Source organism: Alligator mississippiensis, chromosome 4 (assembly GCF_030867095.1).
Source record: "Alligator mississippiensis isolate rAllMis1 chromosome 4, rAllMis1, whole genome shotgun sequence".
Lineage (NCBI taxonomy): Eukaryota > Metazoa > Chordata > Crocodylia > Alligatoridae > Alligator > Alligator mississippiensis.
This window is the reverse complement of record NC_081827.1, coordinates 163,025,796-163,044,405: the sequence shown is the minus strand read 5'-3', so window position 1 is coordinate 163,044,405 and position 18,610 is coordinate 163,025,796. Positions and strand designations below refer to the sequence as shown.

General features: G+C 44.7%; 1 protein-coding gene across 1 annotated transcript in view; it reads right to left on the bottom strand.

Moving 5' to 3' along the window:
• Positions 1 to 1,628: 1,628 nt before the first annotated feature.
• Positions 1,629 to 18,610, bottom strand: part of ACLY (ATP citrate lyase) — a 58,909-nt gene continuing 41,927 nt past the window's right edge. Inside the window, exons 14-29 of the mRNA XM_059726948.1 lie at positions 16,073 to 16,102; positions 14,102 to 14,243; positions 11,742 to 11,910; positions 11,263 to 11,367; positions 10,782 to 10,978; positions 10,509 to 10,590; positions 9,948 to 10,058; positions 8,527 to 8,654; positions 7,645 to 7,738; positions 6,454 to 6,608; positions 5,962 to 6,112; positions 5,146 to 5,289; positions 4,339 to 4,452; positions 3,753 to 3,835; positions 3,396 to 3,472; positions 1,629 to 2,550 (exon numbers count right to left, since the gene is read on the bottom strand). Of these exons, the coding sequence (XP_059582931.1) occupies positions 2,456 to 2,550; positions 3,396 to 3,472; positions 3,753 to 3,835; positions 4,339 to 4,452; positions 5,146 to 5,289; positions 5,962 to 6,112; positions 6,454 to 6,608; positions 7,645 to 7,738; positions 8,527 to 8,654; positions 9,948 to 10,058; positions 10,509 to 10,590; positions 10,782 to 10,978; positions 11,263 to 11,367; positions 11,742 to 11,910; positions 14,102 to 14,243; positions 16,073 to 16,102 (1,877 nt within the window). The 3' untranslated portion in view covers positions 1,629 to 2,455. The remainder of the gene's footprint in view (positions 2,551 to 3,395; positions 3,473 to 3,752; positions 3,836 to 4,338; positions 4,453 to 5,145; positions 5,290 to 5,961; positions 6,113 to 6,453; positions 6,609 to 7,644; positions 7,739 to 8,526; positions 8,655 to 9,947; positions 10,059 to 10,508; positions 10,591 to 10,781; positions 10,979 to 11,262; positions 11,368 to 11,741; positions 11,911 to 14,101; positions 14,244 to 16,072; positions 16,103 to 18,610) is intronic.

Below are 18,610 nucleotides of genomic sequence, written 5' to 3'. Positions count from 1 at the left end.
CTGATATTTCTTCAGTTAGGGTCCCATGGTTGGATATGATAGGTCTGCCAGGGTTCCTTTGTTTGTGGATTTTAGGGAGCATGTAAAAAGTTCCTGGGTTAGGTACTGGGGGGGATCAAGGTCTGTAGTTTTTCTTGTAATCTCAGTGGAAATGATTTGATGGTATTGTTGAGTTTTTTGGTGAAAAGGGGAGTAGCATTTACTAAGCACCAACCAATTTATTAACTGAGGTTGCTAGAATACAAGTAGCTCACTCCAGCTACTAAGACTGAGCGTGTTAGTGTGTCTCTTGCCTGGTTTACCTGGTCAGAGAGATTCATGCAAGAGATTACTACTTGACAGTTTCCATCCAACAGCCTGGCTCTGTCCAGCAGAATTGCTACTGTAGCCTTGAGAGTCCCCAGGACCTGTACCTCAGCCTCTCCTACCACACCTGGGGTAACTTGCCATACACCAAAGTGCATGTGGCATGGCCATTTCCTGGGGCCAAGTCATGGTGACACAAGCTGTGCTGTCGCTACTTGTCCCTGGGGAACCAAATGTTCACACTTGCGTGGATGCGGCTGAGAAGCCCGTTCTCAGGTTGCGGTCTTCTATTAGCAAATGGTCTTTGCATTGTTTTCTCAAAATCCATTAGAGCACCTCTGGATTCATATTACAAAGAAGGTACATCAAATTCAAGGGTGGCTTGCCAGGTCTCAGCATCTGAGAGATTCACAAATACAGTCTGTCCTGTTGCTTTGGGACCCATTTGCTGGAACAGCACCTGCTAGGTAGCATCTGGCACAGGTGACAGGAACTACCTATCAAAGCTCAAGTACATATTTCCCCCATAATTTCACAAACAGCCTGGTCTCAAGCCTCTGAGATCAGTCTTGAACCTTATTACCCCCAATTTCACATTCTCTCTTTGCCTTTGATCTTAGCAAGGATTTTTATGGGTAATATTTTACTGGACCAACTGTATAGGATCAGGTTAGACAAGCTTTTGATTTGGTAGGATAGTGACTTGAGTAGGATGGCTTGGAAAATCCACCAAGGTTTACCTGGTTTTGCTGGTCTTTTGTTTACATAAAATAACTTCACATTAGCTGAAGTTCAGACATGATATGACCATTAATGCAAAATACTTGAATGCCCTATTTTGCTGAAATATTACTGGTATAGCTATACCTATTTCTTTATTAGACTAAATGCATAAAAGTGAAAAGAGATTAACATAAAACTTGACAGATGCTAATCACACCAACAGGGTTTCTGCCAGGTCTAGCCAAGTACTTTTCCCACTCCCATGGTATCTGAACACCTACACGTGATACGAGTTAATTGTGACTTCTGGCATTTTGTTATGTATTTGCACTCCATATTTCAAAAGCAGCCAGTTTTTTTGTGCATCTACTTAGAGGCACATTGGGCTTGATCTTCAGAAGTCAAATTAGATCTGAAAACAATAGAAGTGGCTCAGCATTTCTGCCAGTGAGACCCAAAGGAAAAAGTAGAAATTTTAAATCTGTGGCATGCAAGTTAACTGCTATTTTAAAATGAAGCAATCCATTTCCTTATAGAAAGAAGCTTGTTTGCACAGAAACTAAGATGCCAGCACTAAGAAAATACAAAATCCAGCTAAACATGATTACTGTACTGTTTATTTGTGTTAGATTCCAGTAATACAGACACAGTAGGGTGCTGAAGTTGTGATTAAGGCTATAATTAGTTGCCCAAAGAACATACATTTTGCATATGCAAACAATGTAGTGGTGGGCCAATGTTTTCTGTAACAGTAATTTGGTGGTAAATGACAAGTTGGTTGCATAAATACAGAAAAGGGGATACAGGTAGTTTCACAGTCTTAACAACAGGATATGTTACAACTTTACATTTTAATTTACTACAACAGGGTTTGAAGAGCATTGGCTATAAAAGTCAGCAGTAGTCCCACCATCAAGGATATGATCAGACTGTGGAGGTGAACACATAGCAAACAAACTGAAAAACAACCTAAAAAGGAATCCCAAACTCACAGCTGATGGGGACAATATTCTTTAGGTTCTGGTTCTTCCTTTTGTCAGGATGGAAACAAGCTTATTCTTAGGACTAGTATCTCTGATATTCAAGTCAAGTGAGGCTGTGCCCATGAGCAAAAAAATGAAACCCTTAAAACCTCAGCAGAACACTTAAAATAAAACAAGAATAGAATAATAAAAAAAAAGGGGGGGGGGGAAAAAGAGAGAGACAGTTCGGCTGCTTCCATGTATTAAATACAGCAGGTAGCATATGGAGTATCTCAAGATTTGGTTCTTATAAGTTTCTATGCTTGTAAGACAGCTGCTTTTAAAACACAACAGTTCGTGATTTCTATACACTAAAGGCTTTTACACTGAAATCCATTGACAGCTGTCTTCTATGCAGGCAACTAGCTTCTCTAGGCAATGGTTTCAGGCCATGCTACTGGCTATCACATAGTCATGTGCTCTGGTAGAACGTAGGAGATGTCATCCCATGGATGACGATACAGGCCTTGCTTCAGCCTCTTCTGATCCAGGTAGTGTCCTAAAATGAAAGGATCTTTTAAAAAACACACAGCTTATATAAACACTGTCCATTGCTCCCCGACTGACTCTCCCTTGAAAATCGTTGTTCCTTCCTGACCTGATACAACTGTCATCTTAAGTCTGAAACTCAAGATCTATCTACTCTTTTCTAGAGGCACAGCACATGTGTCTGCTGCTTAACACAAAAATTACTATATTTTATTAAATATAGGTGTAGTACTTGGTCACAGACAGTAGCATTAGGCTGGCTAGCATGATGATTGATGTTCCAAGGTGGCATAAGTTCAGAGAAATCTTAAATGGAGCAAAAAACCCATAAAGCAAACATACAACCCCTCCCCCCAATAAAAGCCCTTGCAAAAACCATCAAGTTCTTTTCATCTTCCAGGACTAGTGTTTTCCAGGCTCTGCCTTGCAATTGGAAAAAAAATAGCTAGAATCAGAAGTAAAAGGACACATCCTGTCATGTGCATTAGCACAGAGAGAATCTGTCTTGCATGGTCACTGGCAGCTATACAAATGGTACTGGAGAGCCAGAACAGTCAGTTTCACTCTGTTGGGGCAGAGGTGTACTTGAAAGATATGCAACCAACTCCACAGGGATAGGCAAAATCCTTACTAATCATTCAACAGTGGCTCACTAACTGTAAGAAACGGCATTGACATGATCCCAGCTGGTTCTTGTGTGCTGGAAATGTGACTGATTCACCACAAGCCGTTAACACTGGTGTGAATAAAAGGATAAGGTGAGAGGCATGTCTTGAATGTCTTTTTGTGGTGGTGGTGGTGGTGCTAGTGAGGAACCTCAGCAGTGGGGGCTTTAGGTAGGGATGGGAAACTTACCAATGAACCCCATACTCCTGCCAAGAACAAAGATGCCATTGAGGGCTCCTATGTCAATATATTCATCTGCTTCTTCTCTGCAACAAAACACAAGTGTTCCTTACTAACAAGGTAGTTGATATGATGGATCTCACAGATCTTTGAATCAGCCCCAGTCAAAAAAAAAATATCACTGCTCAGTTTTCCTGGAAGCCTTCCTTCGAGGGCCCAGGATACTGCATGCTGCCTTGTTTTGCAACATCTTTGTGAAATTCCAGCCCCTCTGAAGTTGACTGTAAAGCTTTTATCACTTCAGTAGGATCATACCAACACCCTCCCTCCGTGTACAACAGCCAGAGAAGATATTTTGGTGTTTACCGAGTGAAGGTTCCACAGGTCCTGAGTACATCAACAAAGGCCACTCCAATAAAGCCATCCACATTCAGAATAAGATTTGGCTTCTGAAAAAGCAGAACAGCCCACCCCCCCACCCCCAAATATAAGTTAACAACAATGATAACTTGCAAGTTGTACCTCTAAGGGTGGTGCAGAGAGGTTGCAAGCAATATAGGACACCCAGCAGCTTAGGAACCACACCAGTCTGACTGAAGGGATCTGCTGTTTGCATGAGGCTTTGCTCAGTTCATGCTGGAGAACTGCCAGGAACCAGCAATTTTAGGAGGCTACAAATGCAAACTGCAGACATGCAGTAGAAGCTAGGTGAACTCTTGTAGGCTATGACTGGTGGCATCTGAAGATCATTTCACCCTAAGCATAAGCAGTGTAGCTGGCTCTGGTCCTACTATGTCTGCTTTGGGTTTGTTTGGTTTTTTTTGTTTTGTTTTTTAGTTAAAGCTGGAATATCTCACCCCTTCCCTAATAAAATACAGCCTCAACCTCCCTGACAATTCTGAGAGTTTTTAAATCAAGTAACTGAGCTTAAAAACACAGGCTGGTGTTTTACCTTGGATGTTGTAATTTTCTCTACTTCAAGTGCGTAGTCCAGCAATGGGGTAGCAGGGAAGTGCTGTTTCACGAAGTCCTTGAGAATCTGAACCCTCATGTCAGGGTTATTTATCTGCAAATGTAAAGCAGGTTGCATGTATATCTAGCAGTTGTGTGAAATAAAAGGTTATGTCCAATTGTGCCCAGCACCTCAAACCAGCCCCTCAACTGAGGCCCAGTTAATGTTTTGTTCCCAAGGGCTTTCAAAATATTTGCATATTTTATTTAATTTGTTACACCTATCTAACATTAGTTAGGCAGAGGGATAGTGAACCCAAAATACTCAACTGTACAACATCAAAAAGTCTTACTAAACAGTGCTGAATTGTTCTCCCTGCTGCAGATGCAATAGCTAGTTCTCCAAATACCACCCAAAAGTGTCAGCAATAAGACTCAAGAAACAGAAGATTAACTGCTTCTCAAACCTTCCATCACTTTCATATTTTCTTCTATTCCTTTCCCAAAGGCAAAAGCCCACCCCTTTGCTTTAACTTAGGGGTGCCAAAGAGAGCTTACAGAGCCATTTCACCTGGCCCACAGGACTTTGAGGGGCAGAAATGTGGAGGTAGGGTCCACCACTGAATTCTCAGATACACAGCCCAGTCAGGGATCTGTGTCAACAGAGAACAGGGGGAGAGGGGATGAGCAGCAGCTGTATTAACTCCAGTGCCACCACCTCTGGGTCTGGATCCAGCTTGTAAGCCTTCTCAGAGTCTAGATCCAGCCTGGGGGCCCTGCTTTAACTAAACAATACAGGTAAACTTACCGATTTGACCCTGTGGCCAATGCCCATGATCAGTTTCCCTTCTTTCTTCATCTTGTTCACAAACTCCATGGGGATGATGCCACTGTCAAAGGCTTTACTGAACATCTTAGCTGCTGCATCCAATGCACCGCCAAACCGGTCTCCCTGTCCCCAACATACAACAAACTGAACTACAGTAATGACTTCTACCACTACAGGCTAAAGCAGATGCGAGGAGACTCTCTCATGTAATACTCCCAGCAACAAAACGGGCAAATTAGACTATACAGGGGCTTATAAAGCACCAGTTGACAGTTATTGGTCAGGTATAACACAAGTAGAGAGGAATGAAGGACACTTTTAGGGACAAAAGTCAATTAAAGTCTGAGGCCTGTTTCCTTCTTGGTCTCCCATTAATTCCAGTGAAAAGGGACTAGATTGTTGCTCATTTAATTGGGGTTTGTGACATGAACACTTGTCTACTGCAAAACAAATCCAGACCTGCCCAAATCATTTCACAAAAGGGGGCACCAGCTTTTGAGTTGATACTCTCATGGGATGGATTTAAACAAAAAGCTAAAGAGGATCAGGGATGCACACATTTTCCAGCAGCTCTTAACTTGATCAGATCATTTCCAACTCTACTGCTCCTTAGAACTGGATTTAGCATAAAGCTACTGATTCCATCAATGAGAAAGGAAGCAGGGCATGAACTGATCTATGGCAGTGGGACAAAGCTGCATGTTGATCTACTGTCAGGTGATGTTACTAGGGATTGTAAATATTAGATCGAGTTATAGAGAGGGAGACTAAAGCTCTCAGATATTCAATACTTACAATGGTGAGAAGACCCGAGGTAAGACTAGAAACCAGATCTTTCCCGGCTCTTGCACAGACAATGGTGTTGTGGGCTCCCGATACAGCAGGTCCATGATCTGCTGTTACCATCAAACACATCTCTATAAATTGACAGGCATACTTTGGTAACCTGGGGGAAAAAGGGGTGAAATGATTAAGAACAAACATGGATACACCTGTTTCACACAGCAAAAGAATCTGTCCACCCACCCACTTAAAGGCTGGATAACAGGATTCAAGTTGGGAAGGATTTTTTCAAAGCTCCACCACGTGGAATTCCCTCCCTCCTCAAGGCCACCTCCCCCCAAAGTCAAATACTGTACAGAAGGATGCAAAATGCCAATATGGTGTCAGCAGGATACTGGGAAGGCATTAATAAGGAGAAGGATTTTGTCTGGGCTTAATGGCAATTAAAACACAAAGTTAAAAATCAAGTTGCACAAGTCAGCAGCATCCAAAGAGCTGCCTTACCTTCTCTGAAACCAGAGCAAGCCCAGGACCCCACCAATTCCCATCTCCTCCTTGAAGACTTCAGTGATGGGCATCCCAGCATAGATCAGCTCCTGGCCCCTCTCATCACAAATGCTGGTCATGAAAGATGCTGGCTTCCGGATCAGACCTAGTTCCTGAAAAAAGTGTGACAAGAAGACTGAAACAATTCATCTTCTGTCCTTAAATCAAACTGTTCCCCAAATGACAGCATCAGGACTGTTCTTTCACTAATATTGATAACTGAATTAAGGAGAGAGATAAAGCTCTTCTTTTGTTCATTCTAGGACAGGTCAACGGGTATTTGCCTGCACCTTTTCTGCCTCAGCTGCTATCGAGCTATTTTTCTTAGATGCCTTTCCACCATGTCAGGGTTTGCATCTTCCAGTGACTTGGCCAGATTTTTAACTATTATTAGGGGAAATTCAAGTCAGATTTGTCACAGGCCAAACAACAACTTGAAAACACAGATGGCTCCAGGTTAAGGATTCAAGAACAGGCCAATCTTTTTTGTAAGAGAGCTAAGTTAGAGACACAAGGCAACCACCCTGGCAAACAATGCTACTGACAGAAGTGGCAGATCTGTGTTCACATTTTAGATGTCTGGCCACAAAAGGACAATTCAGATTCAGGCACCTGGCACAGAAGCTACATTCCCCGATACCCAGTTCTCCAGGAATTAAGCTGCCCATATTAAAACTACTTTAGCTCAGCACTGAAACACAGCTGTATCAGATGAAATATCATTGGTCTAACACTGGGCTGCTCATTGCATAGGACACAGTATTAGATGCCAAGAGAGTATAGGTTGTCACATGCATGCTACCAGGCTTGAAAGTGTTTATAAAAAAAATCAGACTGTCAGGTGAGAAAACCATTCCTGGAAAAGTGTTGGTAGACCAGCTGGGCATCATATTAGCACCATATGTGGAGTGGGTTGAGAGCCCTAGCAGATAACTTCAGCCAGATGGGTCAGAGAAGCGTTGGTTGCTTCTGCTTTCCACAGGGAGTGCTGAATGAATCCAGGAGCTGAATTAAGTGGAGGAAGAAATGCACCATGCACTGCTTCTCCTCAGATAGTTTCATTTCTTCAAATCTCCTCTAGCTAGCATCCCAGCAAACCTCAGAGCCAGTTATCAAGTAAACTGGGTGGAACAACACATTACAACTCACCCTTGCCCAAGAGTAGTCCATAGGCACAGTTGGGGGAGGCACTTCCTCAGCTGGTTCAATCACTCCTTTTGAAACGAGGTCTTCATACACAGACCTAGGCACAAAGGGAACAGGAGACAAACACCAGCTCATGCATCAGCTCATTTTTAATCCTCTAGTACATACTAGCCATGTTGTTTTGGTCCCAAACTGCAACCATCATTATGAACAGAAGTGGTTTCATAAAGAAGGGTTATCATATGTCATCTGTCAGTTTAAAGTCAGTCCTTATGAGGCTTTATTTTCCCCTGCCACTACCTTGGGCTGTAAACAAACATCGTCTCATTTGAGGTGGTCCCAACTGGCCCAGGTTTTAACCCAGACTAACACAAGGGGCATGGCCATTTACATAGACCATATAGCCCTACCAAGCTGCATTGTTGCCCCTGATAGACTTGTCCCTAAAATGACTGGCAATTGGCTCGCATAAGCCATGACTGATTTACAGACAAACATGGCACTATCTTGGGCCGGGGGGGGGGGGGGGAGCACATATTACATACTTCATAGGTATTTAAAAGAGAGGGACAACGGATTTGTACAGTAGGATCCCAGGACAAAAGGCTCTCTTGGGAGGAACAGAGACATCTGTTTACACCCTTAGTGTTAATGGGACATTTAATGGTGCAGTGGAACTAACATGGCAGAGCACCAACATGGCAGAACATAGAAGAGATCACTTAGTGAAATTGTGGCATCTCTACCTTTGGTTTAAGAGCAGGTTAGGCAAACACTTGTCTAGGATGGTTTAGAAAGGAAGGATCCTACCTTGAGCAGGGGGTTGGGCTAGATGACCCAAGGGCCCTTCTAACCTTACTTTTCTCTGATTCCATCATCACTTACTGAATCACATCTCCCAGCTCGTCAAAACTCTGAGGCACAAACACTCCAGCTTCTTTCAGGGCTTTGTTCTTTGCAACAGCAGTTTCAGAAGCTTGGTTGGCACAAGCCCCTGCGTGGCCAAACTGAACCTGTAAATCCAGGGAGAAAGCAGATTGCCAACAATGAAATAATTGGCTAATAGAAATGAGAGAACTGAACATGAAAATGGTGACAAGTAGCTGCATACATAGTTTCCCATCCTGCTTTATCAACTCATGCATTGGCACAAGACCCATGACTTCACTTGCAGTTAAATTCCGAGATGCAAAGTACAGTCTAACATGGATGCGTTCTCTGGCTACTTAGATTCTGCCTTCTTTATCTCCCCTCATACTGGACTCACATGGAAGCTGCATCTTCCTCCCTTCCCTCTTCTGAACCAATGTATGGCATGTGCCATGAAAGAGCCGCTGTATTTTGCTCAAAGTTCAACTATCCCCATGACTGCAGAATCTTTTAAGGATCTTTCTGGGTGAAATATACTACGTAACTGTAGGAAACCATTATAAAGCAGGATTTATTAACTTACATGTCAATGCCTACCGATACGAGATGTTTGGAAAAGTTTATGCGCAGAAGTCACTTGTTACTCTCTCCAGAGATATACATGTTTTCTATACATATGGGAGAAGGAATCCACAGCACACGTACAGGCTGGGGAGTTCCCTTCTTGAAAGCAGAGGCGGAAAGGGATCTTGGAGTCATTATTGACTCCAAGATGAACATGGAGCTGCCAATGCCAGACCGCAGCCAGCAAGGCCAGCCATACCTTGTCATGCATCCAAAGATGCATCTCAAACCGGTCCAGAGAGGCGATACTCCCCCTCAATGTGACTTTGGTCAGGCCGCAGTTGGAGTACTGCGTCTAGTACCGGGCGCTGCACTTCAAAAGGGATGTGGCCAGCCTGGAGAGGGTTCAGAGGAGGGCCACCTGCTTGGTGAGAGGGCAGCAGGACAGGCCCTATGAGGAGAGACTGAGGGACCTGAACTTGTTCAGCCTCAGCAAGGAGGCTGAGGGGGGACCTGGTGGCTGCCTACAAGCTCATCAGGGGAGATCAACAGCAAATAGGCAGAGCCCTTTTCTCCCCAGCACCACCTGGGGTGACAAGGAACAATGGTAATAAGCTGATGGAGAATAGGTTTAGGTTAGAGATCAGAAGGCAATATTTTACAGTTAGGGTGGCTAAAATCTGGAACCAATTTCCCAGGGAAGTGGTCCTCGCCCCTACCTTGGGCAAATTCAAGAGGAGGTTGGATGATCACCTGTTTGGGGTCTTGTGAACCCAGCATTCATTCCTGCCTGTGGCAGGGGGTCAGGCTAGATGATCTGTTCAGGTCCCTCCTGACCCTAGCTACTATGGAACATCAGCCTATATGCTTACCTCTGAAGAGAACATGGTAGCACAGGTACCAATACACCAGCAGACAACAGGCTTGGTGATGCGGCCTTCTTTAATACCCCTGCTGATCTTGTACTCTTCTGTGCCTCCAATCTGCAGAGACCAAAAACGGCTTACTTGAGTTCACATTTACATATCTCCATAGAAGTCAATTTTAAACTATGGCAGTATCTCCAACATGATCCCATTTTTTGCCAACTCTCAGACAGGCTTCAAATCTGAAATGCAGTCAACATTCCCTTAATCCACAGAAATGCCTTTCTTTAAAACAAACAAACAAAACAAAACAACAAAAAAAACAGGGAACAGTCAAGTAAGCCTGTTTTTACAGGGCATTACAGATGTGTGCAATACAGGACTTAAAAAAAACCCTGAAACAAACCAGAAAATGATTCAGCCTTTCAGGAGCAGGAATCTGCCTGCTACAAATCTGCAAGTTATATGTGGCTGATCTAGCAGCTTCTCTAGAATGTCTCTTATCAGGACAAGTTTCCAGAGAAGGTCAGTCCGCTTCAGAAAGGAGCGCATAGAATTTAAACTCACTTCCCCAAGCACCACAATCATTTTCACTCCTGGAGTGTCCTGATAGCGTAAGACATGGTCCATGAAAGTTGAGCCAGGATACCTAGATAGAATGGAAGGACAGAGACAGGACATTCAACTTTTTAATTTTCATGCAACGTGTTTCTGAAAAGAGGAAGTTAAGACTCGCTGAAAAAAATAAAACTAGCCCTAATGATTCATGACTGAAGTTGCTTTTAAGACAGGCAAAAAGCAAGAAACAAAGATGTGTCTGAGGAAGGAACAGATTTTTACCTGTCCCCACCAATGGCCACCCCCTCATACACTCCATCTGTGGTTCGGGAGATGATGTTGTTGAGCTCATTTGACATTCCTCCAGAGCGGGAGACATAGGCCACGCTGCCTGGGCGGTAGAGTTTTGATGCCAGGATATTATCCAGCATCCCTCCTGTGTTACCTATTTTAAAGCAGCCAGGTTTGATCCCACCAACCTACAGGAAGGAGAGAGAGAGAGAGAGAGAGAGAGAGATGCCTGGAGGCTGAGCAGCCTAGAGATATTTCCATAATGCAAGTGGTATCTGCCAATATTTATTGGAACACCAGAAGGCAGCGGCAGCCTTGCATGCCACAGAGTGACCTTCAAACTGAGAATTACTCTGCCTTTTATGTTATAATAAATAAGATTTTTTAAATGAATTAACACATTTTTCTTTGAGAAAAATAAAAGCTTAACATTAAGGGATGTATGGAGGATGAGATTTAACCAATTTCTTACAGTTGCAGGCCCGATGATTGTGACCCCTTTCTTATCAGCAGTTTTGATTAGCTTGCGTGTCAGCGCTTCTGGAATGCCCTCCGCGATGATGGCGATGGTGCGGATCTACAGCACAAGACACAAAACTCCCTCAGTAACATCCTGGTGAATTCCAGGACCACAGTAGGCATGGACAATTACTTGAGAAGAACCTTCCCTACCACAACACATACAGGGTGCAAGATCAAGCATCTGAGAAGCTAGGTAAAGAGTCTTAGTGAAGTGTGAAAAGCTTAGCTCACCTTGTTCCTACATTTATTGTTAAAAAAGCTGAGTTAAGGTAAGTTCCTAACTCTGGGGAAGTGCATACCCAGTTTCCATTCAAGAGGTAAAGCACTTAAATAGTATTTTAAAGTCACAATAATACATAGTCCTATTTCCCTGATATTACTAGCCTGGGTTGCTCGAGTGTCTTTGACCTTTGCCGATTACTCACTTACCTGGGGATAGTTCATGGTCTCGACAGTGCTGTCATAAGCAGATCGCAGAGAGGCAAAGTTGATCAGGACGTCCACCTCTGGGTGCTTCTTCATGGCATCTGACATGTTCTTGTAGACAGGGATCAGAATTTCCTTGTGGCCCCAGTAGAATTTCTGCTTATGATCTCCACTAAAAGAAACAAAAAAACCAAAGCAAGACAGATCTGATCATTTATGCTGCTGAAAAGGAGCTAGTGCTGCAGACAGAGAAACAACAAAGCACATTTCTCAAACACCATCAGCCTGGACTCTCATCTCAAGGTGGGAGTAAAAGTAACCATAACTAACAAGAGGGTCTTCAGTGCATAAATACAGAGTGGTATGTGGAGGGAGTGGGGTTAAGGCAGATGTAGAAGGTAAAAGAAGGCAGAGAGTTAAGGTGTAGAAATCCTACAGTAAGGTTAGCAGAGCCTCAACTCTACTAGACAATGAAAAAAAAAAAAGAACAAGGTAAAGAAACAATAACTGAGACACAGGGATATTAGCAATTATTTAATAAATAAAGGGCAGAAGGAAAGGGAAACTGAGAGAAGATATAGTCATCCTTTAGGCCTAACAAACTGGATGGCAGAGTGCCAATCGGCTGATTTTTCGTCCCTCTAGAGGAGGATTTCACTATCCGGATACATCAACAAAACATACCCCTGAAAAAGCTCAACACCCAGGCCTTATTCTCCACAACCTCCCAGCTGGAGTAAGATTGCTTAACAGAGGGCCACTGACTGCTATTGGTCATTAATGGACCCACATGACCTTGACCCTGGCAGTTCCTCTTTCCCCAGCCTACTTTCCCCATGTGACTTCTATTAGTACAGGACTCCTCTCTCTTTCTAACTTTAAAACTTTTGTGCCATATGGTAGCTGTGTAAGGAGAAACTGGCAAAGTTTCATGTGGCTGCATCTCAGCAGTAGGAAATCTGTGCCTGCATTTTGTGCTGGTAAAGTGCTCTGCAAAATGCCTCTTGCTCAAGAGGGATTCTAAAGTTGTAATCATCATTAGATACTAACAGTGTGAGGTGCTTGATTGGCAGGCAAGGTAAGGAGGATTCAAAGGGGGAGATTCACTGCAGGAGAGACAGAGAGAAAGAGAGAGAGAGAGAGAGAGAGAGAGAGAGGTTTCCTGATTCAGTGTCTTGGCTTTATATAAAAACCTAGCTACAGGAGCTTTCTGCTTTCTCTGGAAAACAGAATCCCAGACAGCCACTCTCTCATTCTCACCACTATCCCATTCTTCACCTCTCTATTGCTCCTTTTCAAAGAAGAATAACTTCTTCCAAGGTAGAATGACTCAACTCAGACAGTGCATTGGTACCAAGCTCTAGCACAACCACATCCTGCAGGGAGCAAGGGAGGCATAAAGCAACTAGGGCAGCATGTGGATGAGGAATAAAAAGCAGCAGCAAGCTTTGCAAAATTACTACTAAGTAGCACATGGCCCAGAAGTAAGCAAATAAGGACTGTGACTTTGGCTGAATTTGTACAGCAGTTTTACACAGAGGAGTCTCTACTATAGGGATCTTAAACTATAGAAGAGATAGAAGTAAGAAGGCCCCGACTCGTACTTTGGATGGGGCAACCAGCACTGGCTGACAGGTCCCAGAAAACTAGAGTAAAATCCTGGAGAATCAAGTCAAACACTAAGCTCCTGGGATTTCAAAATACAATTACAAAGGCACTAAGAATGGACATGTTACCAAGCCAAAGGAAGGGACAATCCCTTCCCCAGGGTCTACAGAGGTCAAACAGATCTACTCTGAGGCAGGACACAGAAACCACTTATTTTATCTGGGAATGCCTACCATTCCAACTTATGGCCATGCCAGACTGAAGACACCCAGGCTCCTAAACTAAGCTGAACTGGACCTGGCCAGTATGCGAATGATGACCACATAGGAAATCCCTCAGGCCATAGACACAAAATCAAGGAGTTCTGGACAAACAGCAGGCAAATACTAGCCTGGCTGAAACCAACTATGCTGGGGTCAAATGAAGAAAGACCTCATTTGACCCCATACTCACTGTTGGGCTGATGGACAGGAGTACAAATATACTGACCACCTGTTTCAATGTAGTCTGGCCAGTACCCTGGTCAGTAAACACATGGCAATTTGAGGGAGGGAGGTCTCTGACAAAGAAGGGACAGGACTCAGACAGGACAGGACTTGTCAGTCAAAAGGGTGAGGGAGTCAGGAGTGAGAAGAGAGATATAGGAGACATAGGATGAGGTGGAGCTGTGCTGGGACCTGAGGAATAACAGAGATTCTTAAAGAGGAGGAAGCCAGCAGGAAGATTTAAGGGAAACAAGAAGGCAGCTCACTTACGTGAATGGATAAACCATGGCAGCAACCGAAGGTTCATCCCTGGAACAAATATAGTCAAAGTCCAGCATGCCCTGGACGGCCCGTGTCTGCATGCCCCAAACAATCGCTTTGGTGTGACGGCTGAACAGGGTCGTGGCTTTACCTGTCCAGAGGCACGGGGGAGAGAAAAGACAAAACAACTGACCCAAATATCAAGTTGTGCATAACCAGAGTTGCAGTGCTATCTATGTATCCCACACGTCTGCCAAGAAGGCTTTTAACTGGGCAAATTCCCCCTCCAAACCCGCTGGAACTAGCAGACATGCCACTCAAGTGAGGGCAAGCAGCCTGAGAGGTCTCACTGTAGGTACTGCCCTTCAGATTCACAAAACAGGTAAGGATTCCATCAGTGGCAGAGCAAGGAAGGAGAAGTGGAAAACAGCTGCCTCTTCTCATCCCCAAAATGTACTAGCCATGCTCCTCCTCCCCCCACTTCCCAACTGGATTGGCCAGTAGATGTATTCTGTGGAGCTGAAGAGAGAAAAAGAGAGAGACCAATGCTGAAGCATGTATTTTGCATGTAGCTTGTACTCCAAGAGGTCCACAGGAAGCCAGATTTCTATGTGGATGGAGTTTCCCACATAAGGGCATACGGAGTGGGGAGAAAAAGCAGGAAATGAGGAGGAAAGCAGCTTAACATTACTCAGGCTAGGCTTTCAGTTCTTTTTGAGTATATGAATCCAACATGTGACTGGCTGTCTCCAACATTTCCAGGTGGCACAGAACTTGGCTTCTGGGAACAAGCTCACAGAAGAGGATGGCTTATCTGCTTACACTGCAGTCACAGATTTTTAGGAGGAAATATTCTGGGCCCCTCTCTCTAACCTCAGGCTATTTGTTCATTTAAAAGGCTAAGGATTCCTTCACCAACTTCTGGTGGTAACTCAGCCTGGAGCTGAAAACCTGGTTTCACTCTTAACTTTTGCTTCATGCTGGTTACCACCACTATTTGCTCCCTGCTTTAAATGTTATGACTTTTCCCATCCTTGCAAGTACATGGATGATTCACTCGGTCATACTGCTGCTTAGTTGATGTCTTGGAAGGATTCTAGACTGAGAATATCATATAAAAAGCCACAGCATTTTTATCTTCCTGGCAATTAGACAATGTGTCACTATATCCATTTTAAACAAGACAGACCAAGAGACAGAGATGGTTTGCTACAAGGGACAGTTAGCAGCAGAGCTGGAATTAGAATCCAGGAGTCTTACCATCACTGCTCTGAGCTAACTGCCCTGCTCCTATATTTTCAGACACCTGCAAGTGACTGAAACTTCACTTACTCAGTTCTCCAGCCTTATCCAGCAAAGGGCTGCAGAAAAAGGCTAAAATCCCATCAGCTGCCATGGGAAAGCAATGCAAGCTTAAATGTTTGACTGAATGGGTAAAGCAGCCACCAACTGTAGCCAATTCATCAGAAGCTTCCCTGTGTGCTGTTAATGCCTCAGACAGATGGTACCTGTGTAATGATGATTTTATTTAAAACACACAAATAAAATGTGTTTCTTAAAAACATCCAATTACCTGATTCTGATCAAAATAAACACCAACCTCTTAGGTGTGTGGGTACATATGTTTTAAAAAGAGAGTGTCAGGTCATCCATAGTATACCCAGGTCAGAATTAAATGGGGGGTTGCTTATTTAAGTCGCCTCCCTGCAATGATCCCTCTCCTTTTAGATTGATTTTTCTCCCTTAATCCTCCCATTGTTAAAACTGTTCCTCCTTTGCACAAATAAGCTTCAGATCTGCATTTCAAAAACAGCTGAAAAGTAAGAATGGTGTCACACTCTACAGGCCTCAGTGATGAGGGAAGGTGGAAGAACCAGACAACACTGCAAACTTTTGGAGAGAGACAAAACAGCATGAAAAAAAATAAAAGGTCAGCTGCCAGCAAGGCCAGACACATTCAGCTAGTCACAGGCATCCTACCTTGAACACGTCTTGAAGTTGGGGCTGAATCTGTTAAAGAGAGAATCACTGATGCAACGATATAGCACAGCTAGTGGAATACAAAAAACTTTGCCTGCTGCAACCCTGATAACCAGGGGTCCAGGTTTTCCATTTCCCATGGAAAAATGGAGTAAAATGCAGATTTCCCTCCTTACTGGAGGGAAATGCAGATTGCTCACTTCTGCAAAATGCACAGGTTTCTCTGCTATTTTGCAGTGAGCCCTCTGCAGGTGGGCACAGTTCCAGCCTGCAGGGGGCTGGGAGGGAGTGGGAGGAAGGCGGTCAGGCAAAGGGTGCCACGCACATGGCCCCAGACAGCCTGGAAAGCAGCTCTTGCAGGTAAGTTCGGGGGTGAGGGATGGAATTGAGGCCCCTGTAAGGAGGGAGGGAGGGAGGGAGCTGGGACTCCTGCCCAGCCAGGTAGCGCGTGGGGTTTGGGGCCCAGGCTGCAAAGCATGGCTGCAAAGCCCCAGCAGGGAGTGGGACAGGGCCATGGGCAGCTTGGGGGAGGGACAACTCACGCCCCCCAGATCTGTGCGTGGGGTGGGGATGGGCTGCCCACCGCAGGCTCAAGCTCCTGTGCCCTGCTGCCCTCCCCTGGGGCGTCCACAGCCTGGCACACTGCGGTTGTGCAGGATAGCCGCTTGCCACTGCAAGCTCTGTGCTGCCCTGGTGAGGTGTCCCCTCTGCATGTGCAGCAGCTTTGAGGGGCATAACCCCATGCTGCCGCCCTCACTGCAGCCATGTGCAAAGGGGGCACATTGCCAGTGTAGCGCAGAGCTCAAAGCAGCAAGCAGCTTCTCTGTGTGGCTCCAATCTTCCCTACCATGCTGGGTTGTGCCCAATGGGTTCTGGAGGCCCCCAGAGAGGGCAGCAGGGTGGGAGCCTGCACCCACAGCTTGTGCAGGCCCCCACCTCTGCCCCATGCAGATCTGGGGGGCATAGGTCCCCCCTGCCTCTCTGGGAGTGCGCACCATAAATGGGGAGTCAACCCCCCTGCCTAAGCCAGGAGCAGGCAGCAGGGGGAGCCCAGCTCTGCTCTGCTGCAGCAGCCACCTTCTAATGGGGGCAGTGGGCTGTGGACCTGGGTCCCTGGCCCCATAGCCCTGGTAACTGGGCCCCCCCGTCCCCCTTGGGGGAGGGGCTTTAATTTTAAACAACAACTGATTTGGGGGTTTATTAGAGAGAGTTTGCAATTTTTTTTTTTAAAAAAAGATCAGGGAAAACCAGGATCCCTGCTGATAACTCAGTGGCTTTGAGTGATTTGTTTAGACTCTTTCCCTGCATAATAGCACAGACTGACAAAGCAGGACGGAACTCCAGATTGGGCATTTTAGAAACAGAAAGGGGAAAAAAACCTGTTTAATTAAAAAAAATGGCTAGGTCACTCCAGTGTTATGACAATATACTAATGGCCTCAAGCAGCTCCAGCAACTCCTGATCAAATAATAATTAAAAATAAATAAAATCATGTGCAGCACTACAGCTTAGAGATACCACACATTCCGAACACATTTGTGCAGCAGCAGCCAGCCTGAAGTGGTTTTTGAACTTACAGAGTGAAGTCAAAACATCTGCTTTCCAGATGTCTGGACACCAAACAATCACTGCGTAGGAATTTGTGCTCATCCCAGTGCAGATATATTTCAAGCATAAGACGCTTAGTCTTCCAAACTGTAAGCTAAATTACAGCTTCCACAGTCTATTTAACCTTCAACCTTTTTTCTAAGACTACCCACAGAACTGGCTATTAGTAACAATTGTGGTGGCAGTAATGGCTGTTTGTGACCTTACCCATTAGGAACTGATCCAAGTCCTGCTGCATGTACATAATGTTCATCTTGCTTACTCCTGAAACACCTTCCACACTCTTAATTCTAATGCAGGAAACAGAATGAGCTTTGAGGGCTTGTGGCCGTGTTAAGACCGGGAAGTTTCCCAGCTAACTAGATTAAAAAACCTTAAATGTGCTAACTTCAAGGGATATCACAATTCACTGAAGGCAGCAGGCCATGGTGCCGAATACCCTGCCCAGAATTTTAAACACACACCCAAATGGGCCCAGGTGCAAGGTATGCTTTTCTAGGCAGTGATGTGGTTTCCAACAGCACAATATCCAACTACTTACAAACACCAACAAACAAAACCAGACAACCAAGTGAGACAATACTGAGAACATTTTCCCTATTGACTTCACATATGTGAGGGAACTGGGAGGGCTGCAACTCTCAATTTCTGCTATTTCCCCTGGGGAAAAGAAAAACAGAACAGCCCAAGCAAAGACAACTCTGACTCATCTTTTTAGAAATGAGTAACCCTCTAAGTAACAATGGTTACAGAGCTCAAGGTTGGAGTTACAGCTGATTCCACAAAGGTGCTTAGCTGGGACCATGTCCCCCATGCCAAGCTGAGAGCAGTGGAGGGGAGCGAGTGGTGTTGACCCTTTCAAGAGCTGGAAGCGGAAGGGGGCAGGGTGTGTAAGCATTGCTACCAGTGATAGGCCAGAATACTGGGCTT